General features: G+C 34.4%; 1 protein-coding gene across 3 annotated transcripts in view; it reads right to left on the minus strand.

Moving 5' to 3' along the window:
• Positions 1 to 9,878, minus strand: part of chd2 (chromodomain helicase DNA binding protein 2) — a 33,800-nt gene extending 23,922 nt beyond the window's left edge. The window contains exons 1-10 of one of the 3 annotated variants that reach the window (XM_056255586.1): positions 9,212 to 9,878; positions 8,788 to 8,894; positions 4,568 to 4,802; positions 4,360 to 4,446; positions 3,985 to 4,046; positions 2,927 to 3,043; positions 2,342 to 2,515; positions 1,318 to 1,451; positions 994 to 1,219; positions 759 to 859 (exon numbers count right to left, since the gene is read on the minus strand). In XM_056255586.1, coding sequence (XP_056111561.1) covers positions 759 to 859; positions 994 to 1,219; positions 1,318 to 1,451; positions 2,342 to 2,515; positions 2,927 to 3,043; positions 3,985 to 4,046; positions 4,360 to 4,446; positions 4,568 to 4,802; positions 8,788 to 8,846 — 1,195 coding nt within the window. In that variant the 5' untranslated portion in view covers positions 8,847 to 8,894; positions 9,212 to 9,878. Of the gene's footprint in view, positions 1 to 758; positions 860 to 993; positions 1,220 to 1,317; positions 1,452 to 2,341; positions 2,516 to 2,926; positions 3,044 to 3,984; positions 4,047 to 4,359; positions 4,447 to 4,567; positions 4,803 to 8,787; positions 8,912 to 9,211 lie in introns of all 3 variants that reach the window. The other 2 variants (XM_056255595.1, XM_056255604.1) reach the window with 2 other exon arrangements.
• Between the last annotated feature and the right edge of the window lies 1 nt (position 9,879).

Consider the following 9,879-nt stretch of genomic DNA (forward strand, 5'->3'; position numbering starts at 1 on the left):
TGTCAGTCAAAAGTTTGGGGTCAGATTAAAACAAATTAATACTTTCATGCAAAGATGCATTAAAATGATAAAAAACGACAGTAAATACATTTACAAAATGTTACAGGTTTTTTTTCTATTCTTTTGAACTTTCTATTCAAAGAATCCTAAAAAAATATATGGTTTCCACAAATAAATATTAAGCAGAACATCTAATTAAGCATTAATAATAATGTTTCTTGAGCATCAAATCAGCATGTTAGAATGATTTCTGAAAAATCATTAAATTATTAAAAAGTTATTTAAAATGTTAATAACATTTCATAACTGTTTTAACTGTAAACAATCTGTTTTTACTGCATTTTTGATCAAATAAATACATCCATGGTGAGAATCAGAGACTTGTCTCATTAAAGTTGGCATTGACAGAAGTTGCGATTTTTCTTCCCTATTGTGACATATCCCAGTGAAACAGCTTCTCGAAGAAGAAAACAAAAAATATAGGACAGGACTTGATTGTGTCCATTGGGAATTGATTGGATGGTGGTTTAGTATTGCTGTGATTTCATGTGATTGACAGCCCTCACACCAGTAAACACATCATCAGAGAAGAAATGTTGTTGCAAGAGGGAAAATATATTTTTATTAAAGATTATGAGGGCACATGAATTTAAAAATAATAATGATCAGATGTGCATAGATAAATTATTAATAATAAACACTGCAATATTCCATAGAATTGTCCATTTTGATTTCATGTTGACTAAGTCAGAACTTACCGATCACTCTCTCTAATATCTGGAATTGCTTGCTCAGGTCATTGGTTAGTTCTTGCTGGCAATTGTAATATTCTAAATCTTCCAGTGATGCTTTGCTCAACCTAAAAAACGTAATTGTAATATACACATTTGCTGTCAGATTAATGTCCGTAAAATTGGCACTCATGCTTTAAAATGCCAGTTTCTTCTAGAGATGATATAAAAATGAAAATATGTCATCTGTGTGAGAACTAACCAAGCGTTAAGCTCATCGTTTTTCTTCTTGAAGTTTTCCAGCTTCTTAATCCCTTTGACTTTCTGCTGAGTGAGGGAGTCCACGCTCTCCCAGGTGTTGTGGATGTAGGACCAGCCTTTCCACTTGATCAGGAACTGAGTTTCCCCTTCCTCTTTCTCAGGATCAAAGTCTGCTCCAGGGTTCCCATTTTCCTCAATAGCATAGAGGGTTGTGGAAGCTCCAGTAGCTGTTACCGAGGATGAGAAAAGAAAAAAGGGCTTTAATAAATAAGCACAACTGCTGTGTGTATCACTGAATATTAAGTAGGAAGTAGTAGGTCTTTACCTCCTTTCTTGCCAATCTTGGTTTCAAGGACCTTCTCGATGGTCTCACTGTCGTCATCCTGTTGCTCCTCGGCTCCTTCCATTTCGATAAGGTCATCAGAGTCCGTCTCGAAATCATTCTGGTCCTCCTTGTAACTGCGACATATTCTTCATCATTAATATTTGACTAAGTCATTATAAATAAGTTTTAAGTTATTAAAATTCAAAACTTAATTGTTAATAACAATTACAAATAAGAATAACAATGATAGAGAAAAGGGGAACAAATTCATGCTAGTTTCAATTTATTGACACTAAAAATGTAATGTGATATAAAGGTTAGGTAGTTTTTGTTGCATATCATATTTAATACATCAGGCTTTTATGGTCCATGAAGTATATGATACAGGAGAATATGAAGCTCATACTCAACAAAGAAAAAAATAGCTACATTTTATTCAAAATATTTTATAAATGTAATGCATTTCACTCTATATCTCCCAATAATGTCTTAGTAAGGTGATATTTAAAAACTAGTTTTCTGATCAAAGCTCTTTAGGTTTTATTATGTGATGATTGAGAGATGTAAACAAAGGTTCCTCAAAAGCCTGATGAATCATATTTAATACATTTTGACATGTCTTTTCCAAAAAATAATGTATGCATGTATAATCAGGTAAATCCATGTTGCTTCAGTCCAGTGCCTGTTCATCTTGAAATGTGGCTAACACTATATTCTTACATGTACTGTACAAAAATCAGTAAAAATTTGACAGCAGACACACGTACCACGGTCTTAGAAATATGATACAGAAGGCTTTACGTGAGTGTTTACATCTTAATTATTATTTTCAAAGATATTTATAAAAGGGCAAAAATATAGAAAAGTATTTTTACCCCCACTACCCAAAAAAAAATACAAATATAGTTGTATTCACTGAATGCGTGACATGCATTTGAAATGTATTTTTTATTACATCTGACAAAATTATGGCATCTCCCATCCATGCGATCCACACACGCTCCTTGATAAGAACAATCCATACCTGACTTTAGTTGCTGCTCGCCGCCTTGTTTGTCTTTTTGGGGTATCCTCCTCTTCTTCATCATCATCATCATCATCGTCATCATCATCATCCTCCTCCTCTGAGGATTCCTGCTTCCTCTGTTTCCGTCCCTTTTGCGACTGCTGCTTGCCAGCAGATGATTTGGTCTGTGGTCTGGGAAGGGAAGAGAAGAGCACACACACACACTTATATACACTCATTCAGCATTACTAGGCTTTTTGCCTTTCGTTCTGCATCCCTGGTGTGTTTGCTAGTGTAGCGATTCATTTTCACGCCTACCAGCCTGACTCATGAGCCAATAGCCTTGAGACAGCTGTCCGACAATATAAGCAGTTCTTATTGCTCATATATTATACGCATTAATCAATTATTATATTAATCCTTATCCCAGACATAGGATACATGCTTTATCATATATCAGCACAAGTATCCTAAATTGTTAGAGCAACAATCATATCAGTGCAAACATAGCAGTTATAAATGAGCCCATTTTTGTTTAATAAGACAGCTCAGTTGATAATTCACGATGCGCTGTCTGAAGGCCAGGCTTCGCTACACTCTTACCTTCTAGCGGGAAGTCGTCTGGATCTAACTTTTTTCTCTTCCTGCTCACTCTCTGAACTGCTGGCCTCTTCCTCAACATCCTCTTCGTCTTTTGAGTCATCATCTTTCCAGGTATTTCTTTCAACACAGAAATACCACAGGTTCATCTATCGGACCTCTAATAGCTTCAACTGCTACCCTACCGTAAATCTGCAAGCCACTTATTAATTCCACTGATTACCCACCGCACAGGCAAGTTAGCGTGCTTCAGTCCATATACACTAGCATTTAAAAGATTTGTTTATGCTCACCAAGGCTGCATTTATTTGATCACAAATACAGTAAAACAGTAATATTGTGAAAATTTTTACAATTTAAAACATATTTTTTAAATGTAATTTCGGTGATGACAAACCTGTATTACTTTATTAATTCAGTGTCACATGATACTTTAGCAATCATTTTAAAATGCTGCTTTGGTGCTTTATTATTATTATTATCAATGTTGAAAACAGGTGTGCTGCTTTTTTTCTCTCTCATGATTCTTTGATGCATAGAACGAATTTATTTGAAATATAAATATTTTGTAACATTACAATGTCTTCACTGTCATTTTTTATCCATTTATGCATCCTTGCTGAATAAAAGTATTAAAGTTAAAAAAAAACATATTTTGAATGGTACCGTACTCATTTACCGTACCGTACGCATTTTTCAATAAACTTTTATTTTTTTAAATCAAAAGTTTATATTTACTGTTTACAGGTCTTTTGTATTTTATATACTTGTTATTAGCCATGCTTAAAATGCATGAATGTCATTGCACTATATAACAAAATATCTTAATAATAATAATCTGAAATACTTTTGAATATGAACCATGCAATATGAATATAAACAATGGGCTTAAAAGACATTTACATGCACAACTATTGATGAATCTAAATGCTGCATACTGTATGTTTTATATGGAGACAATTATGAGAACAGAAAAAAAAAAACAGCAAATCAGATATTTGTAAGTAAATTATGGAAAAAGTTGGGTGGGAGACCTAATTTAATACTTTCAGTACACTTACTCTTTCTTTTTCTGCCGTGGGCTTTTTCTTTTGGGACTTTCCCCCTCTGAATCACTGCTGCCCTAGAAACCCATGAAAATCCACTTTGAATATATGACACTAGATTAAAAAGCATGAAAATGTCATGTTTCAGATTCATCAAGGTAACAAACCTTTCAACACACAGGGCATGTTTACACTACTTGGGCTGCCAAGCCTGATCAGTTCTGAGTCCAAGGCCAGACATAAATATTTATGCTTTAGTAAGTATCTATGTCGATGATTACTTTGGTCCAAGAAGCAGAACATGTTGCAAATGTCAACTGAGAATGTGACAGAACGCATGTGACCACTTGGGGTCAGTGTTGAATTAGTTTTTTTGCACAGCCAGCCTACCTCAGCTCCAATGTTGAGGCGGGCAGGCTCTTGTCTGCTGCGACTGGATCTTCTAACACCATAAATATCTGGATGTTCCTCCCACATCTATGATAATTAGGGATACAATTCATTTGAAATGATAAAGTACTTAATCACCAGCTAAATTAAATCAAATGGGAATAATTGAGGATTCCTTCTTAATGTTCAGACTGGCCTATTTTTGTACCTTCTTCACGTCTGCCAGGTTGTCTTTTTTCCTGACTGGTTTGTCTTTGACCTGTGTTGAGTTCTGACGGGATTTGGACCCAGTGGATTCACTCCCTGACTCAAAGTGGCTCTCGGAATCGGAGGTGCTGTTGGACTCGGAACGCCGGGAACGAGCTCTATCGCTTCCCTGCTCGCTCTCCGACTGACTCCCAGACTCTGATCCAGAGCGGTTAGATTCCTCTGATGCTGAATTGCTATAACATTAAAGATGTTCATGTTGAGAAACAATGAAAAAATATCAAGTGGTTCTGAACAGTACAGCAGAAATCATGTTCATAAATTTAATCTGAAATCTCAAGACATAATTATTGCAACAACAACAACAAAAAATCTCATTTTATGAATTGTCAATAGGTAAGTTTGTAAAAAAAAATTATTTTAACCTAATTTCAACTTATTTCCTATTTCTAAATCGCTTAATTATCTGACTTAAACATCTGGCTTTTCACAAAAAAATCGAAGCGAAATCCAATTATCTCAGTCCAACAACGAAATGCCACGTCCTCTATGCCTAATTGAAACGTCTTAAACCATTCTGTCTCTTTGTCATTGTAAACAATAGTTGTTTTTAAATTTGGAATTGGAAACTGGGGAAAAGAAATCCAATATAATATAAATGTAGCAGCATGGGAACCGTTACTGCAATTAGCATCACTTGTTTTTAATATATATATATATGCAGCAACACTTTACAAAAAGGTTATCATTTGTTAACATTAGCATTAGAGAACATGAATTAACAATGAGCAATATATTGTCAGGGTTTTTTTTTTATCTGTTAATGTTTGTTGTTAAAAACAGATGTTCATTGTTTGTTCATGTTAGTTTACAGTGCATTAACTAATGTTTACCGATCCAACTTTTAATTTAAAATTGTATTAGTAAATGTTGAACTTAACATGCACTAAGATGAATAGTGTAGAAATATTGTTCATGGTTAGTTTATGTTAATATAGGTAACTAATGAAACCTTATTGTAAAGTTTTACCATAGAAGCTTATTTAATGACAAACAGACAACACCTGTAGAATTTGAATGATTCATTTAATTTTTCAAGTGTGATGAGGCATTTGCATACAATCGGGTTCACTAAAATTTTAAATAAATTAAAATCGCCATTTCAAAATAACCTTTATGAAATGTTTAAGTATATGAGATATATTGCATCATCTTGCAGGTCATTTTGTGTCTGACCACTTCTGCTCGCCTTTGCCCTTTGAGTCTAAAATTAAACGCAATGGCTTCCGTCTGAAATAAGCCCACCCCCTCTTACTATAAAAGTACATCTCAAAATAGAGCATTTAAATCTTCCTTACATGGTTAAATATCAGCTAACGACACTATAATGTGAAATCTACTTTATTCTGCCTTACCTATGTGAAACCTCATGTGAAAGTGTCTCAGTAATACTGATTTAATTTGACACGATGGATTTTAATGTGAAGCCATAATGCAGATCTGAACGCGAGCACTAGCACATTGAGTGCTTTGATGGAATGCACTGCTAGAAACAACAACCCCCATCATGTGCTCGAGCGGCGAAACAGCTGCTGACGAAGCAGCCTTACCAGCCAGACTGTCCTTATATGGCTGGTGACGTCATATCTGGGCGGACCTAACCTCTCAACTGAATTCTCATTGGCTGCTTATTGCTAGCCAAGTGAAGGACCAATGAAAACACAGCATGAAATCATCTGACCTCCACAAGACTTCCTGCTTCCGCTTCCTGTAGTTCCAAGAAGCTTTTATGTAATGCAGCAACTAATACAAGCTATGCAGCACAAAGCAAGAGCCATTTTGTGACTTTGAGGGCTTTCAGCCATTTAATGAAACCAGTCTCATACTGTGATGAAACAAAGCAGTGCTTTTTATGTGGCGCTTAGCCATATGAACACCTCAAATAAAGTATATTGACTATAATATAGGAAAAAATATCACAATTGGCATCCTTTTCACCTCTTGCTTCTTTAGCAATATTTAGAAAATGGCTGCCACAGCTAAACAACAGTGAAGACATGTTATTGAGGATAATGACTTGATTTAGGCTCTCACGAGCATCTTTAACACAAATGAAATTATTTGTAACCTGTAAAAGTTAGCATATATGTTCATTTGTAAATTCATGATCACATATACAATATTACATGAAACTGCTGTGTGTAATTGTAAAAAGATAACATACATTTGAGAGGGGTTTTCGATTTAGACACTGGTGTCTGGAACATATGCAGGGGCTTCAAAGCTGTCTCATCAATTCAGAGGGAAATTCTTGACACACAACCACGAAAATAATGACAGACCCGGTCATAAACACTAAACACAACATCAACACATCCTGTGCTATTGTTTTGTTTTTTTAAGGCTGATATGATGACCACTTTTTAACAGGGTAAAAGCCCCACTGATGATGTCCTATGTTGGTAAAAGTGAAAATATATAGGCTACTTTAAAACTACATTAAAGCTGTGTGTTATACATTACATTAATACCGGTGTTCAATAGTATACTTTTAATGATAATTGCTATTATAGCAATGTGAAAGTCAAATATTGATTGTAATGTATTCACATTTTGTGAGGCTTTGAAACTGAATAGTGATCATTAAATCTTCCATGTTGTGTTCAAGTTTTTTCCTTGATATTTCCCTGGATAAATAAACCATGAACCTTTGAAAAATGTCTTTTCAATGTCCCCCAATCATTTTGTAATATTGTAAGGAATTGTTAGCCTAAATTAATAATGCATATGTAAACATTAGGTACACTTTTGTAAAAAGACAAATTACTGTGTTTATATGAACCCAATAACATTTACAACTTATTAGTTCCAGTTTTCATATGGAAATAAAAGTAACTTGTAAAGAGTGAAGTAAAATAACCATAATAATTTGCTTTGCATTTTTCAATCAGGATAAGACATCCTTGGTTTGTTGGATAGATGTTATAATGGAACTAGTGCTGTCAAATCGACTAATCGCATCTAACATTAAAGTTTCTGTTTACATAATATACGTGTGTGTGTGTGTGTGTGTGTGTGTGTATGTATAATATATATATATATATATGTATGTATATATACACACACATATATACACACACACGTAAACAAAAAACTTATTTTAGATGTGATTAATCGATTTGACAGCACTAAATGGAACATATGGAAAACACAAATTTTGGTCAGCAAACCTAAAACAAATAAAATTTTATATAAAATATAAAAATAAATTGAATGAGCTCCAATACAACTGTAAATTATTTCAAGAAGTGTGAGTTTTGAAATACATAATTGAGTGCTGAGCTAATACTGTATTAATATTTACATAAGGTAATACACCCCATGTCATTAGGAAATTATAAATGTTTGTCAAACAATTAAGACCCTTAAAGCATAGGACACAGATTTTAATTCACACGTGTGACCCCCAAATACTCCTTTAGGATCAGACACCACTGTATTCACCACTATTTTCTTTAATAAAACATTTAAACACATTAAAGTGATTATAACTTTCTGTATTAAGCAACAGCTTGTCAGCACAAAAAAACAATTGTACATTAAATAAACAAAAGCAATAGTTTTGTTGCTATTAATAATGAAACAAAGAAAATAATTCAAATTATGAACATACAAATGTAAAATAATACTCTTCCCTTTGAACAAAATTAAATTGCTTTAAACAATTTATTTGTGTGAAATTAATTTCATTAAAATATTTCAGGAAATCCGATTGAACAGGTTCTGCATACAATAACTGCAACATCAATTTGCATCTATCAAATGCTAAACTGCCATGTAATGTTAAAGTAAAAGTGTTTAAAATGTCATTAACCTTACATAGTGGTGCAATGCAGCACGTACTACAAATCAGACAAGGTGATTTAACAATATCACTTTAAAAGTAAAAACATTATAACCGTAATCACTGCTCAAAACTGTACAAAACACTGCATCTTGAGTATAAATTTTGCTAAAGGCCCATAGGCCTTGAATTCACTTTTAGAAATACTAGCAAAATCAGGGTGTGGCTATACATCTATCCCAAGGTCAATGATATGAAACACATTTAAATTTACATACATTGTGGTTTAAACTTCTGCACAGGTGATCAACCATGCTTGTAAAGGTAAACAATCAAGACATGTTAAAAAAAGAGAGGAAAAATATGAAAGATCATACCTGGAAGCATTGCTTTGAGTTGAGCCTTCATCCTGCTTTTTACTCTTATTCTTCATCATGATTTTGTCTTGGGATTTGTTAATGATGATCTTTTGTCCAGGTATTAACTGTCAAAAGTTTAAAGCTGGATGAACCATCAAACGAAAAAAAAAGTCCGTTGCGATGCATGGATAAAGTTGGACTCGGGAAATTTAAAATAAATACATATTTATAGTATTTCTAAAGTTAAAAGGCATCGGAATTGAAATGACACCTGCTCGACTCTATTCGATGTCAAATATACATGTGTTGATGGCATTTCAAGGCAATACATTCACAGAGCCACATGCATAAATTCTTACTGCGTCATCAGACAAAGGACGATTAAAACATAACGATGAAAGCAAATAAATTCAACAATAGAAAAGAAACGATGTAAACATACCTATTGCATTGACAGGAGGAGGATTGTAGTAGTACATTCACATCTGACAAAATATCCGATTTGTTACTTCGGCCATAACAATAAAAAAAATCAAAAAGAGTCCAGGATTGAGATTAAAATAATCGGAAAGATATTCGAAAAGAAAAATAATAGCAGTAATCCACCGATGGCTATTTGAATGGAGAGAGAGAGAGGGAGAGAGAGAGTATGAGAAGAGCCCAGCAGAGCGCACTAAAAATGGAGGACCGCCATGGCTGCCAGTGCAAGGCAGGGAAAACAACGACTGGCCACTCTACGCACACACCACAGCGTTTTTCGACGAAACAAAGTCACAAAACGTACGCCTTAACGTCTCTAAGGTCCAAAACGTACTAAAACGAAGGAATTCGCGCGATTACGGTGCCCCTAGAGGCACTCAAAGTTCACCAAAGTTGAGATACAAGTGCTATCGAGAGCCCTACGAGGCTCAACGCTCTCCCCTTCCCAAGGTTCATCCGCCATCTAAAGCTCCTTCCCAGCTCTGAGAGCTTAGCCTTTGATTGACGTTCTCTCCATTTACACAGGGCTCAGGTGATGCACGAAAGACCCACCCCTTTTTATTTTAAATAAAAACTATCTGTTTTACAGATTAATTAAAGCCTCAAGTTAGTGCTAACCTATAAGTACAG

This window comes from Rhinichthys klamathensis, unplaced genomic scaffold (assembly GCF_029890125.1).
Source record: "Rhinichthys klamathensis goyatoka isolate OS25496 unplaced genomic scaffold, OSU_Roscu_1.1 h1tg000005l_1, whole genome shotgun sequence".
NCBI lineage: Eukaryota > Metazoa > Chordata > Actinopteri > Cypriniformes > Leuciscidae > Rhinichthys > Rhinichthys klamathensis.